Source organism: Fusarium proliferatum (assembly GCF_900067095.1).
Source record: "Fusarium proliferatum ET1 genome assembly, contig: FPRO_scaffold002, whole genome shotgun sequence".
In the NCBI taxonomy this organism is placed as follows: domain Eukaryota; kingdom Fungi; phylum Ascomycota; class Sordariomycetes; order Hypocreales; family Nectriaceae; genus Fusarium; species Fusarium proliferatum.
The window spans coordinates 4,788,099-4,809,753 of record NW_022194791.1 but is presented as its reverse complement, the minus strand read 5'-3'; the positions used below and the strand labels follow the sequence as shown (position 1 = coordinate 4,809,753).

The 21,655-nt window shown below is 49.5% G+C and overlaps 8 protein-coding genes across 8 annotated transcripts; 6 read left to right on the top strand and 2 right to left on the bottom strand.

The window, feature by feature from the left end:
- Positions 1 to 523: 523 nt before the first annotated feature.
- FPRO_02180 (uncharacterized protein) lies at positions 524 to 2,008 on the top strand (the record flags this gene model as incomplete). Its single annotated transcript, XM_031227746.1, has 1 exon — positions 524 to 2,008. One exon carries the CDS (start codon positions 524 to 526, stop codon positions 2,006 to 2,008), a length of 1,485 nt encoding a protein of 494 aa, XP_031078152.1.
- A 402-nt stretch (positions 2,009 to 2,410) lies between these two features.
- On the top strand, positions 2,411 to 3,739 carry FPRO_02181 (uncharacterized protein; the record flags this gene model as incomplete). Its single annotated transcript, XM_031227745.1, has 5 exons — positions 2,411 to 2,512; positions 2,572 to 2,737; positions 2,790 to 3,310; positions 3,361 to 3,459; positions 3,509 to 3,739. The coding sequence occupies 5 exons, from the start codon at positions 2,411 to 2,413 to the stop codon at positions 3,737 to 3,739; spliced, it is 1,119 nt and encodes a 372-aa protein (XP_031078151.1).
- Positions 3,740 to 4,492: 753 nt separating this feature from the next.
- FPRO_02182 (uncharacterized protein) lies at positions 4,493 to 5,375 on the bottom strand (the record flags this gene model as incomplete). The annotated part of the gene is made up of 4 exons (XM_031227744.1): positions 4,493 to 4,776; positions 4,825 to 5,002; positions 5,061 to 5,191; positions 5,252 to 5,375. The coding sequence occupies 4 exons, from the start codon at positions 5,373 to 5,375 to the stop codon at positions 4,493 to 4,495; spliced, it is 717 nt and encodes a 238-aa protein (XP_031078150.1).
- Positions 5,376 to 6,333: 958 nt separating this feature from the next.
- Positions 6,334 to 8,474, top strand: FPRO_02183 (uncharacterized protein; the record flags this gene model as incomplete). The annotated part of the gene is made up of 2 exons (XM_031227743.1): positions 6,334 to 6,569; positions 6,620 to 8,474. The coding sequence occupies 2 exons, from the start codon at positions 6,334 to 6,336 to the stop codon at positions 8,472 to 8,474; spliced, it is 2,091 nt and encodes a 696-aa protein (XP_031078149.1).
- Positions 8,475 to 9,447: 973 nt separating this feature from the next.
- Positions 9,448 to 10,631, top strand: FPRO_02184 (putative UAF30-subunit of RNA polymerase I transcription factor; the record flags this gene model as incomplete). The annotated part of the gene is made up of 4 exons (XM_031227742.1): positions 9,448 to 9,460; positions 9,538 to 9,677; positions 9,758 to 10,204; positions 10,443 to 10,631. 4 exons carry the CDS (start codon positions 9,448 to 9,450, stop codon positions 10,629 to 10,631), a joined length of 789 nt encoding a protein of 262 aa, XP_031078148.1.
- Positions 10,632 to 11,399: 768 nt separating this feature from the next.
- FPRO_02185 (uncharacterized protein) lies at positions 11,400 to 12,505 on the top strand (the record flags this gene model as incomplete). Its single annotated transcript, XM_031227741.1, has 3 exons — positions 11,400 to 12,092; positions 12,143 to 12,305; positions 12,366 to 12,505. 3 exons carry the CDS (start codon positions 11,400 to 11,402, stop codon positions 12,503 to 12,505), a joined length of 996 nt encoding a protein of 331 aa, XP_031078147.1.
- Positions 12,506 to 13,377: 872 nt separating this feature from the next.
- FPRO_02186 (uncharacterized protein) lies at positions 13,378 to 15,776 on the top strand (the record flags this gene model as incomplete). Its single annotated transcript, XM_031227740.1, has 2 exons — positions 13,378 to 13,776; positions 13,833 to 15,776. 2 exons carry the CDS (start codon positions 13,378 to 13,380, stop codon positions 15,774 to 15,776), a joined length of 2,343 nt encoding a protein of 780 aa, XP_031078146.1.
- Positions 15,777 to 16,457: 681 nt separating this feature from the next.
- FPRO_02187 (putative IRE1-protein kinase) lies at positions 16,458 to 20,270 on the bottom strand (the record flags this gene model as incomplete). Its single annotated transcript, XM_031227738.1, has 2 exons — positions 16,458 to 17,593; positions 17,639 to 20,270. The coding sequence occupies 2 exons, from the start codon at positions 20,268 to 20,270 to the stop codon at positions 16,458 to 16,460; spliced, it is 3,768 nt and encodes a 1,255-aa protein (XP_031078145.1).
- Between the last annotated feature and the right edge of the window lie 1,385 nt (positions 20,271 to 21,655).

Below are 21,655 nucleotides of genomic sequence, written 5' to 3'. Positions count from 1 at the left end.
GGCTCTCCTGTAATTGCGGGTGGGCCCCACATGTCTAAATTTAGTGGACAACCCCTAACATTTTGATCTTCGAAGATTTCTTTATCTCGGATCTGCATCCCCCCCATTCAATCGCATCTTCTTTGCTTTTGCTTGTGTTGCGTCTGCGTCGCCATCTCATACTCTTCGATTTCAAGAGTACATATTACATTTTTTTCTATACATTTTATCCGTATATCTGTACCTTCTATCTCGCACGTATACCTATCATCATCATCATCACATTTGCTATCCTAATCAGCGCCAAGCTTTGCCTAATCTCTTTAGCTGCATCTGATTGCAACAACTTCTGATCGACAAGCTCGGCTCTCGTCCTTCACACACGAGACTGCGACTTCTTGCGACCAAGCTTTGAGACAAGTTCTTCAGTACAAGCCACCGAACGAACCCTCCGCGACCTACCTTGCGAAGACGAATATCCATGCCACCGACGACGTCATATCATTTTTCTTGATCATAGATTGCGATATTTGTGACATCAGTCATGATTTCTCGAAATCGCTCCGGTCGGCGCAGAAGTGCTGCTCTAGCCTTTATCGCCATCGCTGTTCTCGTCCTCAACTACACAGGCCTCTTGTCATTGCCGTTCAGCTTCGAGGAACCCCCACAACCCGATCGCCCAGATTTTGATCTTGCACCACCATGTGCCCCAACTCTCGATCATTTACGACGCTCCTCATACGGCCTAACGAGGGACGTCATTTACCAAAAACGCTGCATCCGCCCCGTTATAGACAAGAAGCTTGATAGCCAAGTTGTGTCGCAGAACCCGGATGCCTTGATCAAGAGCGGCCAAATCGTTCAACTTGACCAGGCTTGTGAAGGATGGACCGAATCGACTTGCGAACCAGTCACTCTTAGGGTGCCTCCGCCGTACCCTCAGCAGGACTACTCTGGATTTTTGTTCGGTGTTGCGACAAATCTTGATCGATTGAATGAATCCATGTCACAATTTGAGAGTTGGCTCGGCAATACACATGCGCAATTACTTGCGATTATCACCGATCCCGGCGACGAGTCCAAGTATAAACAAGTCACTGAGCAGTTTCGTCAGCGCGGGATCGAACTCAGCATCAAGGATCCATGGAACAAGGCCATCACCTCCAACGAGCAGCACTTTGCAATCGTCCGCGATCTTCTAGCGCACGTTACCCCAAAGACACAGTGGACTGCTATAGTCGACGACGACACCTTCTTTCCTTCCCTTTATCCCATGAGTAAGATTCTAGGCAAATACGACCACAAGCTTCCAGCATATGTGGGTGGGTTGTCGGAGAATTATGATGCGGTCAAGCACCATGGCTACATGGCTTTTGGAGGAGCAGGAATCTTCCTCAGCCCGGCCCTGCTTCGCGAGCTTGACCCTCATCTGGAGGAATGCCTCAAAGTTGACCATGTGCCTCAAGGCGATGGTCTTCTCAAGCAATGCATCTACAGCAAGACCAAGACGAAGCTAACCGTTGTAAAAGGGCTTCATCAGCTGGATATGGGTGGAGATATGAGCGGTTTCTATGAGTCCGGTCGTCTGCCAATGAGTTTACATCACTGGAAGTCATGGCACCAAGCCCCTGTTGACAAGATGGTCAAGATCTCCGAATTTTGTGGAAGTTGTTTCCTGCAACGCTTCGCTTTTGGCTCCGACACTGTCTTGACAAACGGATACAGTATAGTCCAATACTCTGCAGGCTTGGAGAGCGTGGACTTGAACAAGATGGAAGGAAGCTGGGAGGGCGCTGAAGGGTTTGACTGGAGTCTGAGCCCCATGAGATCCAAGATGGATCGACGCTTGAAGAAGAGCTATCATTTAGTCGACACCGAAGTGGTTGGCAAGAATATCCGACAAATTTACATTCACCGTCTCGAGGATGACATCCCCGGCCCGGACGAGAAGTCGAAAGACCTCAAGAAGACGCCACCCAAGGTAGAGGAGATGAAGGATGAGGTGATAGAATTGTTGTGGGAATTATGATAAGACACGAGATTGGACTAGACATATTGGTGTTCCCGGTCGGGCCGGATTTGTATATACGACGAATGATACCAGATGACATATGGGACGGATAGATAGACTAGTTTCGTAGATAATAATGCTAATGAGCCTTTCCTTATCCCGGCATTAATATGAGAACAAGAGGGGTCTTCTGATCTCTACCCCAAAAGGTACCACACCCTCCATCACAGAGAGCTAATGACTGAGAGTTTATTATCAGGCTAGAGCTCCACGCGATATCGGCGTGCGGAGAACCATAGACTCCAAATAGTTAGTGACTGACTATACAAAGGGCGTTTGGAACAACATAAAAAGGGTCTTGGTTGCCGTCAAGACCCTTGATAACAGCAGCTCTCACTCAATTCCTCCTTAGCCCCAAAGATGACTTCCTTGTATCATCTAAATGGCTCTCTGCAGCCTTTTGCAAGACTACTCTTTCTTCCCGCTGCCGTTTTGATGTCAATTTGGGTCGTCACCATTACTGTGAGTTCAACCCACTTTGACTACATCATGAACTTTCGTAGTTGACCAGCAAACAATAGGCAAAGAAATGGATGCGCCATCGCAGACAGCACTTGCAAGCTGCCAAGGCTGAGATAGTACTGCCTGAAAAAGTGCTAGCCATTGAGCCTTTACATGACTTTGACTGGAAGACTGCACCCAAGCGTCAGTTACGGCCATTTAAACCAACATATCACATAACGATGGGTATGGTCTCTTCACAGGACAAGAACGTCCTTTTTTCTGACTGTGATCGCAGCTATTCGAGCAGATACGCCATCAGAACTCATCACAATTGACGAAGACTACCTCGACCGCGTTACACATCGACGAAGCATTATTGCCACTCATGGATCTACCGTTCATGGCTGCACCCCAGAAGGTGATGCCGCTGTGCGCGAGCTTTACACCTATCTCCTATCTGAACAGCTCCCCAAGCGCTTCCCGACCATCTTCAAACTCTCCAAGGACAACTCCATGTGCGAGAATCTCGCTACGGGAATGTCCTTCCCCACGCTGCCCGAAGGCAACATGGATGCGGCGCTGCGCGTACTCGGCGAGACTGTCGAAGAAGATCTCTTCTTGTTGCAGGAGACCCCAGAAGGCCACCGCTCGGTTGCATTCATGTGTTGTTTTCCATCGGGATTCGATCCCTCGTCTAAGCTTGGTAAAACACTTGTGGAGATCCATGCACCTGTGCCGTCGTATGAGAAGATCGGTTCTAGTATGGAGAAGTTCTTTACAAAGCTGGAAGTAGGAAAGAGTGTCAAACGAACAAACGTGAGGAGTCTCCAAAGCCAACGCGCCGAATTGATGCTGATAAGTTACAGTGGTCCGTCCAAACTCATACAGAGCTGTTCAACTGCCAGGGCAACCACATAACTGGCGATGACAAGTACGAGAATGACGAAGATGTCGATATTGAAAAGGTAGGACGCTGCCCCTTGATCATAGTTCCTCACTAACACATGTGCCCAGACTTTCCTTCGCATAGAGCTCCAAACCCTGACTCGTCTACCCAAGACACGAGCAATCCTTTTCTCTTTCAAGACTTATCTCTACCCTGTCCGTCAGGTCAAAGACGAGGGCCTCGGGCCTGCTTTTGCCGATGCTATTGAGGGACTTGCCAAGGGCAATGCTCCCGGCATGTGGACATACAAGAGCGCGGTACGATGGGGAAGCAGTGTAATTACTTATTTGAGATCATGAGAGGAGGCAGCTGAAGGGTCGATGAGTTGGATGCCCCATGGACTGCCGGTGTGTGGGCTCTATGTGACTCATTAATGCCAAGAGAACGCTGAATCAATCAAGACTAAGACATTTTTATTCTGTGTCGTTTCTCCAACCCCCCACTTTCATGACTGTACTTTGACGTTCATGATAGCATGTACTTTACTGGAAGAAAAAAGGTCAAAATTCATGATTGCTCCAAGATCATAGGATGGTCTCGTACTAAGTAGTTCTGGCTAGAGATGTGTTGTTTGATGAAGCCAATTTTTCTTCTCTGCATCGGGGCTTTGTATTACCAGCATAAGGCTTCTGAGGAAAATACTTTGTTCTTCCCTTGTAGACTTTTCTGCGTATAGATATTTCGATAGGCCAAGATATGTGTTGTTCTCTATCAGATAAACATTCTCAACCGGCCCGGTGTTTCACTTACTAGACCTTGGTTTATCAAGTCTAGAACGTTATCATCGTCGAGTGTGTCTACCCCGCGGATAACCTTCTCGAACTTGGTTTGCAGAATGTGGGGTGGATCGTATCGATCTCGGTGCTCTCTTTTTAGCTACCATATGAGGTAAAGTTAACCCACTTCAATCATCTCGACTACTTCTTCTTTAGAAGTGCCTAGAACATATCTTCCATAGTTCCATACACATATCGAACCATCAACAATGACTACCTGCTCCAGCTCCAAGTGACAACACAGCTACGTGAACTCGTAGACCATGGCTGCTCTATTTAGTGGTTCCCGTGGAGAAAAACAATCTTGAACCTTCCGTTGTGGGACATGATCGTCGCGGTGTAGCTCTTGTCGATAGATACCTTCTGCTTGTCCAGTTGTCGTTTCGTGAATTCTCTCGTTGCTTCGTCGTATCCATCCTTGTCAGTTGGCTTCAGCGCCATGCCTCCGCTGTCCTTTTTCATCCTGCATTCTTTGGGGGCTCGAGGTATAATATCTTCGGTGAAGCCCATGGGAGGGGTGTTAGGGTCTTCTGATTGTAAGAGGATGGGCCCGTCATTGCCTGCGTAGTGTCAGCTTCCTCGATCAATTGCTTGGTGTGGTATTTGACCTTCAATGACAGACACCCCACCGTACACGAATGGATAGCTCTGCCAGTTCACCTCTGCCCATGTGCCGAGATTGTGCTCGCCGCCATCAAAATCGATATCGTTACCACGGACGAGTCTTCCGGAGAATGTTGAGCACCATGTTGTCAAGTCAACAAATACAGTTGTGTTGGAAGGAACCTTGAAGACAGTTAGTTGAAAGCCTTACTTGTAAGTGAATCATGGGCTGGCAACATACCTTCATCGCGCGATACGGCTTCGCGTCTATTCCGTTTTGATACACCATGAACCAGCGAGGAGTTTCGTCACCATAAGTAGTTTCAAGGGTGATACCTGGTTGACCAAGGTCCATGTCGCCAAGGAAAGGATCTATGAATTCAGATCAGATCAGATCATCAACACAATTGCGTCTTTGAGGGCTTGTCGTACCTTGGATGAGTGTATAGTTACTCTTATCCGGCTCACCGCAGAAGTCCAAGGTCTGCGCTGCGGTGCCCTCGATAGGTGCCGCACATACAGCCAGGGCAAAAAGGAGAAGGCAAATGCGTATCATACTTGCAAATTTCTCCTTCCACTATCCCTTCAGTGGGAAAACTTCAGAAAGAGGTTCGTAACGAACGAAAACAGCGAACAATTTTTTATGCATTAAATTAACGGGTTGCTTTCGCACGACACGAGACATCTTTCATGGATGTTACTGTCTCTTTCCTTCCTCATGAGTGCTCGTGGGGTGGTGTTCGACAAACCAAGAAGGTTGTTTGGGAAAGTGTCATTTGCACCTTCTCTCCAGTTCCTTTCATGAGCGGGAGGAAGCATGTCGCTCGCCTTTCAAATCCCATTTCATAGGAACACAAATGCAGGCACCCCGTAGTTTGTCTCGCTTCAAGCTAGATGAATGTTTCTGCTGCTTTTTTTAACATTCGATCCATAAGGAGTTTTCGGAGCATTCTCCGACTTCCTCATTTGGTGATCCTGTGATGCATGGAGACCTGCCATTGGCTGTACTTTATCATGGACTCGCGGTACTTGATCTCGTCTTTCTATTTGACAGCATTTTGTGCAGGCAGAGAAATATAAAGACAATTCACTCAAATGGTCAGATTCTTGGTACATTAGAAACTTAAGTGTGAATGGTAAACATATTGCTACCTGTTGTTTGGCTCTATTTGCGAGGCTCGTTAATGCGACTATGTACATGTCCCGCATCCTTTTCACTCGTTTGACAGCTCCAAAGGCCTTTTCCATTATAATCAGGGATCAAATATCGTACAATGGCACAGTTCGTAACATTTCATGTTCGAGCTATCAATACCATAGCCTTATGTCTTGTTGTGCCTGGTTGGGTTTGTGCTGATGACAAATGTTCATGGGATGCACTAACATCCATGTTCCTGAGTCATCCATGCTCACCCTGCCCACCTCAGGAATTCGATATGCAGACTGTCAGAATCCAACATACAACAACCATCACATTCTCATACTAAAACATATCGATTGCTTTCAGTATCTCAATGTTCACCACTTTTGACATAACAACTTCGAACTCCCTGTCGAGCGGGAAACCTCCTTCTCCACCAACCTCACAACCCCGCCCCAAGAGGGCTCAAGTCTCGCGCGCCTGTGACTGGTGTCGCTTGACCCGAGTGAAATGCGATTCTACCCGACCTTGTCGGAATTGCAAACAAGCCAATAGAGAATGTGTAAACTCAGGTCGCGATGATTTCAAGAGTGTTGCCGCAGCTACGAGGTGAGTCGAACCTGAATCTGTCGAAGGGCGTAAAGCTGACAATGACACAGAGAGGTTCAACGGCTGAGAAGTCAGGTGCAGCAGCTTGAGAATAAGCTCTTAAGTCCATCTCCGTCGCCCCAGAATATTGAGGCTGTGGGTAAACGTTCATTAAGGTGGAAAGGGGTCCGAGTGAATGGCATTCAGTACGGTCCATCCTCGCTGGCTTACTTCACTCATCGATTATCAACTTTCACCAAATCGAGCTTTGACACAAATGTCTTGTCAAGTCCAAAGTTACCAGCTCCTCCAACTCCGCTCGACTGTAACCGACTGCAGCGTGAACAGCAAGACGCTCTCCTCGACCTTTACTGGCAGGGCTATCATGCGATTTATCCAGTGATCGAGGAGGCTGCTTTTCGACAACATTATGACTCGCTCTGGAGTGACAATACGAAAAGACAGGCAAGCCCTCTGGTAGACATTGTGATCGCCTTATGCATTCAGTTCGGCTCCTCATACACAACCTGTGACAATGTCATTGTGCCTGATCAACCTGGTTTCGATTTCTACCTACAGGCTCAGCAGGCGCTGGTTCAAGATTTGGATTCCCCGTCTCTACATTCGGCACAATGTTATTTTCTCAGCGCAATATACCTGCTGGCTTTGAATAAAGAAAACTCGGCCTACATCATGATTCGATCTGCTGTAGCTGCAGCAGAATCAATTGGCCTACAATTCGATGGCGACAATGAGACCCAAGGCAGTGAGGTTTCAACTTGCGCAAAAACAGGCTCGCGCTTATGGAGATGCCTCGTCACATTAGACACACAGGTTTCTCTACATTTGGGCCACCCCTTCGCCATTTCAGAGCCCCATCTGTATGAGCGAGAACATCCAGAGTCTGACAGTATCGCTCAACTTGCCGGTCCAAATTTCACCCTTTCACAGTCTTCGGGCATCAACTGGCTTCGCTTTCAGCATGAGAGACAAGGCCTCTTCCTGGTCGTTCGTGAGATTCACATTGAATTCGCGAGGGTTATGGAGGATGTTCTCTCAGAGATTGATCAACCCGACTTTTATCAGGACCCTTCATCACGAGAGAAGTGCGCAAAGTATCTCTATGAACAGCTCAAGCGTCTCAAGACATGGGTTGAGGAACTACCAGGGAGTCTAAAAACACCACGGGTGCAAGGTGTGCCCTTCTCAGTCGATCGCTCGCCGCTGGATCTCAGCCAGAGCGATCCCCTTTGGCTTCAGAGACAACGGCTAGTGCTGGAATTTGACTACCATTCCTTGGTCATTATGCTCACTCGAACATTCAACTCATTTCTACGAACACCGGCACTCGGCACTTTCAATAGTGATAACCACTGCATTACTTGTGTGAACTCTGGGATCATGATGACAAATATGCTAAACCAGATCAGCAGGGATTCCGGTATTCTGGCTGGATGCTTTCAAGTGTTTGACTGGCAGCGAACCGCCACATTTGCTTTAGCTGGCTTCTCTTGCGGTTATCCCATCTGTCCAATGTCCCCAACAGCGCGGAAGACGTTGACACTAGCTGCACGGGTTTTTGAGACATTCGGATCCAGAGCAGGTGTGCAGTTGACCAACAGCCTCAAGATCAAATGTCTAGAACTGGTGGAAGCATTCAGAGCGAGGCTTGGTCTCACTACACCCGCGACAACACCAGTCAGTAATCAGAAAAGCCCAGAGACGTTGGATGCTGTGGCGGAGCCGAGTAGCTACCAGATTATGAGTGTTGGTGAGGAAGCTTTATACAATGCAGGTTTTGATGCGATACTTAGTGAGGATATGTGGACTGTCGACACACCAGGTGGACTGCTCTGGGGTGACTTGTTGAAAGATTTGGATTCAGGCCTAGTTTCATCTCTTGGACAGGTTGGAGTTGACGATTGATATCGCCATCATACTAAATAATGCCTTAGCCTTTCGAAGTGTTCCAGTCAGCATCGTTTCCAGTGTTATCAGAGAACTCTAATCAGAACAAGTAGTCCAGCTCAGAGGCCTAGTTAACTCATCATCTTCAGACGCAGCCAGTCGTGAACCGAGACCGCTGGAGTGGACCCAGAGAGCTGGGAAAACACCACCAAAGACAAAAAGGCATACCCCACGTGACCTCGATGAAAAAACACAATAGGAAGGGCCAATGTGGATGAAGCACGCTTCCTCCCGTCTCAGGTCTCAAACCTTACCCGTTTGGGTTGGTGACCTAACGCTACGCAAGGTTCATTGGCCAAACCCCTGGTCACCAGCCACGGCAACGAGAGCCTCAGCAGCCTCATCGGACTGAGATCGGTGGCTTGCTTGCTTTCCATGACTTCCAAGGTTGCGGGTGAACATTAACTTCATCCATACACAACAAATTGACGTAAGCCCGCGATAGCTTCATTAAGCCTATCCAAATATCACTTTTTTTCTAGAAACCCCTTATTTCCCATTCACTTCGTTGTAAGCTACATTCACCTTGGCTACTCTATCGATTTACTTCACTGTTCATCGTTTCATGCCGCGGTTCGTCCACTGCAATCGACCGACCGCGGGACCTGGGCGACCAACCATCACGCATATTTGACCGCGTTGGCTCAAGGAAACAATCGTCTCATCACCGAGAGCACACACGCGCAATCAATTTGGGACATGCTTTGATACAGGCAACCCAAGGCGCATTCTTCACCATTGCCGCGATCGCATTCCATCATCCTTCTTCACAGACGGACGGCTGCAGGTGTCGCTGTTTGTGTGCGCATAACCCCCCGCCGTTTGGAACCCTCTCTCGTCTTGTAGCTTCCACCGAGCCGCTTCTCCTGCCGACCTTTTTTTGTACAACTCTACACAGCTGAGCGGTCGTGCTGCGAACAACATCATCATCATGAGCGTCCCTTGTAAGTTGCCCTGCCACCCCTTGGCACAGACCCCTTCATCGCGACTCTGAACCTTGAATAACACAATATACCGATAGTGACTACCGAAGAGCTCGAGCGCTATACCGCTATCATTGACGACATCCTTGAGACGTCCGACCTGGAGACCATCTCACGAAAGAAGATCCGGCAGGGGTTAGAGAACAAGCTCGGCGGCCAGGATCTGAGCGAGCAGAAGGTATGCCGACAAACAAGACAAGCATTGCCGCGCCGCTCTATTTGGCATTGGCCTATTTTTCCCCCCTGCTGACTTACTAGAACGCCATCAAACGACTTATCGAAGCTCGGTTCGACGCCGTATCCGGAGCCAACAACGGAATCGAACCCCCCTCCACTGTCGACTATGCGGCCAACGGTACATCCGATGTAGGCGAAACCGAGCAATCCGCCACCCCGGAACCTTCACGAAAGAAGGTTAAGCGATCGTCGTCGGCTGAAGATGCGGACGCCAAGTTGGCGGCCCAACTACAGGCACAGGAAAACAGCTTGGCCAGAGGGCGCAAGACTCGAGGGGGCGACAAGGCAAAACCTACCAAGAAGAAGGCGGCGCCACGCAAGAAAAGTGCGAAGAAGGTCAAAGCCGACGATGATAGCGACCTCGAACCAGCTGATGGTGAGGTTGGCAAGAAGAGAAAGGCTGGTGGTGGTTTCCAGAAACCATTCAACTTGAGCGAAACCCTCTCTGAGCTTGTTGGCGAGACGCAGGTATGTGAATCATTTCTTTATGTACTACACACAGCTTTGTCCTAGATCTCTTGCGAGGTTGGGCCATGGCTTTGTCTATTCAGCCTATGTCTTTGCGGGACCAGGTTATTGTCTGAAAGGGCTGGATGCATCTTCTATCCTGATTCGGACTATGTGCTCTATGTCTTACAACTAGTCTTGGCATTTAGACGATTACGTGCAGCATGCTTGCGCAGAGCCAACACTAACACAATTCTAGCTCTCGCGACCTCAAGTTGTCAAGAAGCTCTGGGAACACATCAAAGCAAATGACCTTCAAGACCCGAACGACAAACGTCAAATCATTTGCGACGAGAAGATGCAAGCAGTCTTCAAACAGGCAAGAGTTGACATGTTTCGGATGAACAAGGATATCGGTAGCCATCTTTACCCAGTTGGCGAGGAATAAACAGCAGAGAGACTACATCTGCGAAATGCAGAGTCCTTCTGCCAAGGTTTCGATGACAGCGTTTAGGCGCGCGGCGGCGTACCGGTAAAGTGTTTCTTGTCTAGTATTGACAATTGGGCTAGGTGCTATATAATGAATCCCAAAGAATTCCAAAAGGCTCAAGATTGTCTCTTTTGTACCGCTTGGGCGGTGATTCAGGAACATTATGGTGGGGATAAAGACTAACCTGCAATGGGAAGATATTACTTGCAGAACTCGGTCTATGTGATGGTGGGATTGCTCTAGAACTACGGCATTTGATGATAATACCTACCTACCTTGAAGCATGCACCTCTTAAAAAAGAATTATTGATTACATCCGATTGAAACTGGATTGTCTTCCCTGCGATGTGTACTCCCCACACGCCACACAATGCGTGCTGCACCCAAGTGGTCCCGAACAGCGTAAGCACTTGCATAAATGGGGTGCTCTCACATTTTTGTGAGACCTTGATGTTTGTAAGTCAAAATACAGCTTCTCTGCTGTTCATGTGTTACATCTGTATCTCATATCTGCCTTTCAAGAGCTTCGAATTATGCTATCCTCTTCAAAGCACGGATTTAAACTCCAGCTCCGGTTTTCGGGTAGTCGATTGCCCCGCGTTACCGGTTGCTACCCCATGATTGTGAGATCATGGAAGTTATCTTTGTGTCATTGATTCTACCTTCCAGCTTCTACCAGGCTTGTTATTCCCCCTGTTATTGGCGAATTCTTCATCATCCTTCATCATGCCGCTGCCTGCGAGACCTTTGGATGCCCTTAGCCAGGCATTCCCTCCCAAGCCCAAATTCACAGAGACAAATGTTCCCGATCTCACAGGAAAGGTGACCATTGTCACCGGGGCAAACACTGGAGTCGGTCGCGAGATTGCCCAGGTCCTCTACAGCAAGAATGCTACTGTCTGGGTCGCTGCTCGTAGTACAGAGAAGGGCGAGGCTGCCATTGAAGGCATCAAGAAGCAGCATCCTGAGTCGAAGGGCATCCTCAAGTTTCTCAAGCTCGACCTTGCAGATCTAACAACAATTGGGACTTCAGCCAAGTCACTCCTTGAAGCTGAGAGTAGACTCGACATTCTGTTCAACAATGCCGGAGTTATGACACCACCAGAGGGGTCCAAGACTGTGCAGGGGTATGAGCTCCAGCTTGGAGTCAATTGCCTTGGCCATTTCTTGTTCACCAAGTACCTCACTCCTCTTCTTCAAAAGACGGCGAAGTCGGCGCCCAAGAATTCGGTTCGCGTGATCTGGGTATCTAGTTCAGCTGCAGATGTTCTCTCACCAAAGAATGGTTTCGAGCGTGATAACCTCGATTACCATGAGCCGCGAAACCTGGTGTTCAAGTACGCAACAAGCAAGGCCGGCAACTTCTACCACAACACTGAGTTCGCCAGGAGGTTCAAAGATGATGGCATCGTGAGCGTAGTACGTTCTGCATGACAACTAAGCGACCCATAAACTAACATTGAACCCAGTCTCTAAACCCTGGCAATCTGTCAAGCGAACTCGATCGCACGTCACCCTGGTATATGTACTATCCTAGAACCATTACCACCTATGCTCCTATCTATGGCGCGTACACAGAGCTATTTGCTGCCTTTTCTGAGGATATCACAATCGATAAATCCGGTATTTGGGGTAAGCATTTTCTTTTTCCTCCACTGAACCGAGCCTAGGGAGTTACTGACACTTTTCAAGTGGTTCCATGGGGTCGATTCATGCCGATCCGTCCAGATCTTGAGAAGGGTGCTTTGTCCGAATCTGAAGGTGGAACAGGTATGGCAGAGTTCTTCTGGAATTGGTCTGAAGAGCAGGTCAAGCCCTACTATCAGGCTTGATAGAATTTCTGTTAGATGCTATGGTTTGTGATCACTGTTTTCTTCAGTTCATAATATTTTGGCTTTAAATTAACGATTTTGTAACGGTTGGAGAGCTTGTGATTGGGGGGCTTATAGTTTGACTTATTTTATACTAACTCAACATCTGCGGTGCCTCAACTGTAACTGTAAAATATTGAACAAGATACCTTGCGCTCTATTAACTTGTTGTGAGCTTGAGGCATGTCGGCTTGCGGACATTGGGACTCTAATTAATGGCCGATGGGAGGTGAAGTGCAGCAAACCCTGTTAATTAAAAAAGGTTTGCTAAGGTATTATCGCTAGGCATAGCTCTGATGAGCCTTAATGAGTCAATAGATGCGCCAGTGCGAGTCTTTGTCACTCTAGGCTGGGATCTTTCTGGCCGGTGACTCCCAGTATTGAATGACGGTTCCAGAGCCAATCAGAGGACCCAATTTGAGCATCGCCCCATGCTTGTGAGTCTTGGGTGAGATTACTCAGCCACAGATGCAGCTGGAAGTGGCTTTGTGCCACACAGCAGGGCAGTTCCGTCACTGTTTGAGAGGTTCTGCCCCGCCATTTCAAGAAACCTAAATAAAATCTGGTCGACATCATCATCTCGCCTTCGCAATTCCCTTAAAACCATAACCATTTTGCATTCATAAGATAATAGCGCACCAGTACAGCTTCGCCACAAGGTCGCTCATTTTTTCCATTTACTTGTAGTTTTACTCGCGCACTTGACAGCTTTCGATTTCGATAAAGCGCCTACCCCTCTACCGAGCGACATAATCATAGCTCTGGCCCCCTTCACTTCTAAGTTATCCGAATTCGCAAATATTCCCGCTTCTGGAAGCTCGGGACAGCACAAAATGGCTTCACCGGAAGGAGACGGCAATACAGGAGCCACAGCTTCCGATTCTCAACCACAAGGCGAGGGTCAGCGCAACAGAGGACGAGGCCGAGGAAAGGGCAATCAGAACCGACGAGGCGGCGGCCAACGGCGTGGCCGTGGTGGTAACAACTCCAACGTGCCCAGCGTTCCCGCAAACCCTGCGGCTCAAGATGTCGCAGCTGCAGCTTCCAGAGCCCATGCCATGGCTGCAGGCAAAGCAGCTGAAGCTGCCGACGACGACGACGGCGAGGTGTGCTTCATCTGCGCGAACCCAGTCGCTCACCACTCTATTGCGCCTTGTAACCATACGACATGCCATATTTGCGGCCTGCGCATGAGAGCCCTTTATAAGACAAAGGACTGCGCTCACTGTCGTGTATGTTTCTCTTCTCTGTGCCCCTGGCAAGGGCTTTATCGCTAATAGTGTTCTAGACCCCGGCTCCCTATGTCATCTTTACCGACGACCCCGAGAAACGTTTCGAGGATTACTCAGAAAATGATATCACAACCACCGACAGCAACATCGGAATCAAGTACACAAAAGAGGATATTGTGGGCGATACCGTTCTCCTCCTCCGATACAACTGCCCCGACGCATCATGCGATTTCGCTGGCCTCGGCTGGCCTGACTTGCACCGCCATGTCAAGTCCGTTCACCGCAAGCGTATGTGCGATCTATGCACTCGTAACAAGAGGGTATTCACACATGAGCATGAGCTGTTTGCGGATAAGGAACTGGAGAAGCACATGCGTCATGGAGACGACAAGCCCGGTGCCGCAGACCAAACAGGCTTCAAGGGTCATCCCCTATGTGGGTTCTGTGGAGAGCGGTTTTACGACGACGACAAGCTGTACGAGCATTGCCGGATGAAGCATGAGCGCTGCTTTATCTGTGACAGGCGAGACTCGCGACATCCCCACTACTACCTCGACTACAATGCACTCGAAGAGCATTTCAAGAAGGACCATTACCTCTGCAGCGATCGAGAATGTTTGGAAAAGAAATTTGTAGTCTTTGAGTCGGAGCTGGACTTGCAGGCTCATCAATTGAGTGATCATGGTGGTAAAGCGACAGGCCGAGACGCGCGAGTAGTCAACATCTCGGGATTCGACATTCGGACACCATACCAGCAAGAGAGAGGCGGGGGCGGTAGTGGGAGAGAAGAAGGACGACGGGGAGGCAGAGATGGGCGAAGAGGAGGAAACAGAGGCCGCGACCCTAATATGGAACCGGTTCCTGCGAGCTCCGCCCAGCCATTACGGCGAGATGAGATTGCCTTCCAGCGGCAAATGGCCATCCATTCTGCGCAATCTGTGTCCAACCGCACGTTTGGTGGTTCACTCTCTGCGCCTTCACCCACGCCTGCTCAAGCCTCATCACAGTCTCGTGGTGGTAGCTCATCAAACACTCCCCGGGCCAGTCAGACAAACCTTGCTAATCCCATCGAGTCTGCTACTGTCCCGGATCCTGCCAACCTCAGCCCTGAAGAGCGTGCCCGACTTGTTCGCCACGGTGCTGTAGTCGAACGAGCCTCAAACCTTCTCGGCAACGATGCGCAGCGCATGGCAACATTCCGGAACCACATCTCTTCATATCGCCAAGGTGGACTTACAGCACCTCAACTCATCGATGCTTTCTTCACTCTCTTCGCCGATACTTCCTCAAACGCTCTTGGCACGATGGTCCGAGAGGTTGCGGATCTGTATGAGGACAAGAACAAGGCGGATGCCCTCCGCAAAGCTTGGCAAGACTGGCGTGCCATCAATGAAGATTATCCTAGCTTGCCTGGACTAAGTGGCATGCACGGCGCGACCTCGAGTTCAAGTGGTTGGGCCAATGCAGCATCTGCCAACCCAGCAGTTCCTAATGCAAAGGCGACACAGAAGTACTCGAACCGTGTCTTGAAGCTCAAGAACAGCACAAGACTCGGCGGCCCTGCACCTGTGTCCTCGAGCGGAGCTTCGTCGTGGGCAGCTCGTCCTGCTGTCAGTGCTCCTCCATCGTCCTCTAACGCATTCCCGTCTCTTCCTTCAGCTGGCAACTCTTCATCCTCTGCCTCTCGCTCCAACTGGACGACCCCCACACCTTCATCCTCACAATCCACAACCCTTAACCGTCCCCGCCCTGCTCCTCGTCCCACTGGCGAGGATGCTTTCCCTGCTCTTCCTACAGCGCCAAAGCCTACCACTACAATCTTTGGCTACGGAAACGGCCGGGCTGTACGACGCGACTATGGAAGTCGTGAAACGGGTTTCCAATGGGGCGGCAGCGGCTCGAATACACCAGGTGGTGAAGAGCCCGCCCAGGATGACGAGGCTGGTGGGAAGAAAAAGGGTGGGAAGAAGGGCAAGAAGGTCCTTGTGCAATGGGGTTAAATCATTTTTTTTTTTTTGATAGAGTCCATGTGTAAATATTGACAGGTCATTTTGTACCATTTGCTGGTGTTAGTATCCCGAGGATGTCAGGCATGAAATGGGAATATGAAGTGGCATAGCGACTGGGGTGATTAGGTCTTGACTCTTGAGGTAGCGAACGAGGTTAGGCGTAGCGATAGCAATGTACCCAATTCTGGATGACATGAGTCGATGTTTAGGAGTATTATAACTACATTATCACAAGTTTAGGAGTACGACGAATACCATATCATAAGCCTTGGAATACCATGGATACGTCATCATAAGCCGAGGAATCTATAATCAGACCATCTCGTTGATAGGAGTGTGATAGAAACGTCAGTGTCACCATTCTTTCTACTCCTAGTAGGTAAATCCTCTGTCATCTCGGATGCAGCTTTATATTGCTTTACCATCCTCTCGGCGCAACTGAGAAGGCTGCCTCAGGGAACAAGAAAACATAAGACTTTAGAAGAGAATGCCAAAATAAATTAGTAAAGACTCTCCCAAACTTAGACTAAATTGCCTAAATATTTTCGTCCCTTAGGATAAAGGTCTCGGGGTTTGCCACGATTTGACCCTTGATATAATTCATCAATCCATCTTCGATCTTTTCGCAAAACTCCCTCTGATGAAAAGTACTATCATCACATTATCATAAGCCTACACGGCCGCCGGCTCATAATACTCGCGGAATCTGTCCGAACTTTCCCACCGCACGCTCCACACAACATTCCAACAGGTCAGCAATAGCATAGGGAACCTCACGGTCCAAAATGCGAGATATCCCTCAGGGAGGGGCCCAACTGCTCTTTTGAGTGCCTCAGGCATATCTTCATAGTGATTTTTCTTATTCCGCAGGGCCCGAAGCAGGTCAAGAAGCCGGTTACCAGTGTATTTGCGTTGCTTCCCGAGGGAGTCAACGAAGTCACGTGGTAAGGCCTTCAAGAAGTCACTCCTCGTCACATCGCCTGCGTGCCTCTCCAATTCGGCCAGGGCGGGCGAAGGAGGGTCCCTCGGTTCCTTTTCAAAGTGGTCCGAGACGTCGCAAAGGAATGCGAGCCTCTTCTTTGGGGACCAGAAGAAGGGGTGGGCCATGATTTCCTTGGCATTGGGACGGTTCTTGGGGTCTGCTTCAAGCATAGAGGCGATAAGGTCCTTAGCCTCGTAGGCAAAGTCGCCGAGAGAGTCGAGAAGGTCCAGGTTATACTGCCCTTTTCGAATGTTGACTTCTCGCATATAGCGATCGCCGCAATCAAAGGGATGCGATCCGTTGGTCAAAACATAGAAGAAGACCAGCCCAAGCGAGAAAATGTCAATCGCACGAGTAGCGCGCCGGGGCATCATGTTATCGTCGACCAAAACCGAGCCAGAGCCGCTTTGGGTGCTGGCCTCCATCATGGCACCTTCTCGAGCGTCGTCGTCGAGGAGAAGCTCAGGAGCACGCCAGCCTGACGTTCCAGCGGCACGACCCGTAGTGGCGCCGAAGGATGATTGGCCGCCCTCCAGCTTCTTGCAAAGTCCGAAATCAGAGACTAGCATTCTAGGCTTGCCATCCTTGCCCATATTGACCAAAATATTCTGTGGCTTGAGGTCACGATGTACGATTCGGAGTTCGTGCAGGTGGCTGATGCCGTTGGTGATCTGGTAAAGGATGTTTGGCAAATCGTGTCGGCCGGCGTTGGCAAGGTCCCGGAAATAGTTGGGCTTTTCGACCACGTCCGCTAACGAAGCGGCGCAACGCTCTAGGGCAATGTAGAGAAATCCATCGCGGATCTGTTGGGAGTAGTAACGAATTACTGGAAATGTTAGAGTGTTTGTTCTTCAGTAGTATAATAACTTACCATTCGGGTGATCATCACTCTCTCTCAATAGCCTTGTCTCTTGGGACGCGATGTCATAAAACTGAATCAACATGCGTTTGACGGCGACCGCTCTTCCGTCGAATTTGCCAGCAAAGACTAGAGTGCCATTGCTTCCTGTGCCCAATTGCTCATCTGTGTTCACCTCGATGTTTCCCATACGAATCGTCGAGCCTGTCACAGACTGCATGTCGTCATGCACGGTCATTACGTCCGGCTCTAGGCTAGGCCTTTCGCCCAGCTTCTTCGCGTTGTTGACCGCATCCTCGACAGTGGCCGTAGCCGGATCATCGCCTCGAGATAGGGAGGTTTCCTGAGCACGACCCTTGCGATGTTTGACACCCCCGCGTCTACCTCTGTGAGCCTTCTTCTTCTTTTCAGGAGCTCCGCCATCCTGACTTTCATTTGTGGCCGTAGCCTTGGTTTGAGGTTGAGATTGAGGAGTATCGGGAGTATCAACTGACCTCTTGCCGTGAGTCTTCCTCTTAGGCTTCGGAGTCGCTTCCCTGTCGCTGAGCTCTACCTCTTTGATAGGCGTTTGGGGTAATGTTCCGGGCTCCAAATTGGATGATTCAGGGGCAGGGACCACGGATTCTTTGGCCTTCGCCTCAATATTGTCTGCAAGTGCCTCGGGCTTTGGTTCGTCGCTGACTGGGCCGGCCAAGTAGTCCACGTGGCCGTCAGTGTCGCTGCTATCGACTTCATCCGGTTGCTCCGTGTATACAGGGGCCTCAACAAAACCCAGTATATTTTGCAATTCGTTCCAAAAACCTCTTCGCTTCCCTCGCTGGAGGTGACGACGGATATTCTTGTTGTTGAAATAAAGCAACGAAACAAATATGATGATGACCACGGGATTGGTGATGAAATCCTTGACGCTTTGGGCTGCCATTATATGCACCCTTTTAACGTTGGCGAACAAGGTAGGTTCATCCGAAAATGTTAGGTCCGTGGTTTTCGAGTCATTATTCTCAAAATCATCATGGCCATCGTATACGTCGTACACTTCTGGTCCCTCGATTGCACCGGCAGGCAAGCTTGGCGTGTGTGTGCCACCTCTGTTGTTGACAGTGTCGAGAAAATGTGTGCCTACCAGGACTTTCGAGAGCTTGGTTTGGTTGATGGTGTCCCACGAAGGAGCAATGTCCCACCAATCAGGGCGGGATAGTTGAGCGATGGGGGCATGAATAATAAGAGGGTATGATCGTCCAGACATGACATACCAATCCCCAGACCGGGTCTGATTGAGAAAGATACTGTTGCTGCGCATACGGGCGTGGGTCTCATCTTGTGGGGGCATTGGCGGTTGAGGGAGAACCACAAGGTCGGGATTACTGTCTGATGTAGCATCTCCTGGTCGGCATACATCAAAGACTCGGGCCACAGGTGCTGCGAAGTGTTCGCTGAAAAGCGGCTCTGCCTTTTCGGACCTTGCGTAGTCGAACGCGTAGACCTTGCCGTCATGCTGGCTTGTGATATACTTTTTATCTAATGAGGACTGGTGCTGTTGAAATAGGTCGCTGTCGTAGTTATTGGGGCTCCACTCGGAATACCTGAGGGTAGCGATGGGAAGACCGTCCTCACGACGCTGGATACCAACAGTATATTCGGTTCTGCCCAGAGTGATTGTTCCAGTAGAGCTACACTCCTGGTTGTTCTCGTCGTACAACGTGTCAGGGCGTGCGCAGCTTTCGGCTTCGTTTACATGAGATCCTGTAGCACCGAACCATTTTAAAACTCTCCCGGTGGCTGCATCAAGAGTAATCATAGTAGTCTTCTTGTCACCTGTATAGACGACGGGGGAGCTTTCGTCGGCATAAGGAGCAAGTTCTTCGACAAGCTTCTTCATGGTGAAGCCAGTCTTGACAAATCCACGATTGGAGTCGGGGGCCCAGAGGTATATTCCACCATCACGGTTAGGCTCAACAGCCCAAACATAATGGTCGACTTGGTGATAATTTTCATCGAGAATGGACCTTTCTGAACGGTGGTGCTTGGTCTCTACCATAGGGTGGTCGACTTCGAGATGCCAACGCTCTTTTCCGGTTCTTCGGTCATTGGCGTATAGGTCTCCATCGACGGTCGCCAGAAGCACAAAGTCTTCCACTTCCCAGTCCTTCAGACTCCGCGCAATCTGCGGCGAGGCAAGTCCAGAAGCAGGAATGCTGCTGCTGCTGGACCGTCGTGAAGGGTTTGGTGCTCCTACGGACTGAGCCGGAGCCAAAGTTGCGAGGGCGCTCGCATCGTCAGGGATAATTATATGTTCGTTTTCGTTTTCGTATTCTCTTTTCCGGTTCTTACGGGCAGGCTCGTTCTTCTGCTGCTGTCGCTGTCGTTGGTTGGCAACGGAAGCCCGCCTTACATTCTTGACAGTCTCTCGAGCCGATTTGGTCACGTCAACGGGCGTCGCGGCCCATTGATGGACGGCATCATCGGCTAGCTGCTGACTGCGGCCGCCGGGGCGCTGCAGTTGTGGTAGACCTGGTTCAACTGGTCGATGCTGCTGCTGAGCATCAACAAGCTGTAGCCATGGAAGAAGTATAATAGCAAAGGCGATGAAGAGTCTCTGTTGCTGTAGGGCCCGACGCCCCTCGCCCGGAGGTCGTCGCAGCATCTTGATCAAGGATTACGATGTGATTGATCACATGGAACCCATTAGAGATGACGAGAAGCGTAGTGCGGCGAATGTGAATCGGCAAAGGCCATGGAGGGGACAAGATTCGATATCTTGGTCGGGCAGTCACGTCACGCCACCGTTCGTTCGTAGGTAGGAAGGTGCGGAGCCGATGCGGCAGGAGGGGAGCGCGCAGGAAGGGGAGCGTAGAGGGTCAAAGTCTAAGCAGCCGATTTCAACGCAGTTGACAACGGTATTGATGAAAGATATTGATAAAAGGATTCTAGGTGGAATGAAAGAACAGGTTGGAAATGGAACACGAAGGAAAGGTTGGGGTAGGAGCCAGCCCGGGTTTTACGAGTGACCCCTTCTTTTCGTTTGCCCTGCCCTGGAAGTTCCCCTCGGGGGGTAAGAAAAATGCGAATACAGGAATCGTATACGTTATGATGATTTTATGCTAATTCATCCTAAAATTTGTATTCTTTATCCTAAGCTCCTATTATCTTTCAAAACTTATGATGAGTCTTTACAAATTTTATCTAAATTCATAATAGAATTACATGGCTTGGGAGTAGAATTGAGATGATTTTCTCTTTTTCTCTCACCCTCCAGTCATTGCTGACACGGGCGGGCGCCGGCCAAGCCAGCATGGCACGGGCGTTGCAGAAGGCCAGAGACCGACGAGGAATTGCACCAGTCGAGGGGAGAGGGGTTATGGCTTGCGCCAGGTATGAAGGCCGTGTTGCCATTGAATTCTTACTGTAGGCGATCCAGACCGTCCCGCCACAGAGTGGTTGGTCCAGGGCCAAGACTCGGGTGTAAGACAGCACGGGGGAGCAAGAAAACTTCTGACGTCGCGTCAGGGTGCCAAAATAAACTGGTCTAAAGCTTTGGTAATATATACTAAGTATACCTAAGTCTTTTTATCAACTTAGATGAGAGGCCTTGAGTTTTCTTACCTCCCCTTGGCTGTTGGTCCCATAGTATTGGTAAAAACTCGATCTCCAATATCTAGCTGTGGTAGAATCGAGGTTCCCTTGCATTGTTAAGCATGTGAAGGCTGAAGCTGTGTCATTGAGGATCAAAGGGCCATGCAGGGAGGAAATAATTCTTGTGAGAACTAGATAATAGAGGAAGACGTGGTACTTATATTTCCCATTAGGAGTTATACTAGAAGCTTTATCCTCCAATAGACAATCGCAATTCATTAGTTATGTACAGTTTCAAAGCTTCTGGTATCAGTGACGACAATCACCAAACTGAATTGACTCTTCACACTGTCCTGTTCTGACTTTCTCTTTTTGTGGGCTTCGCTTGTGTGCACCCCGGATCGGATGGTCTGTGCTTCGGGGACCCACTGACTTCTGCCCCGGTCCTCCCTTGAT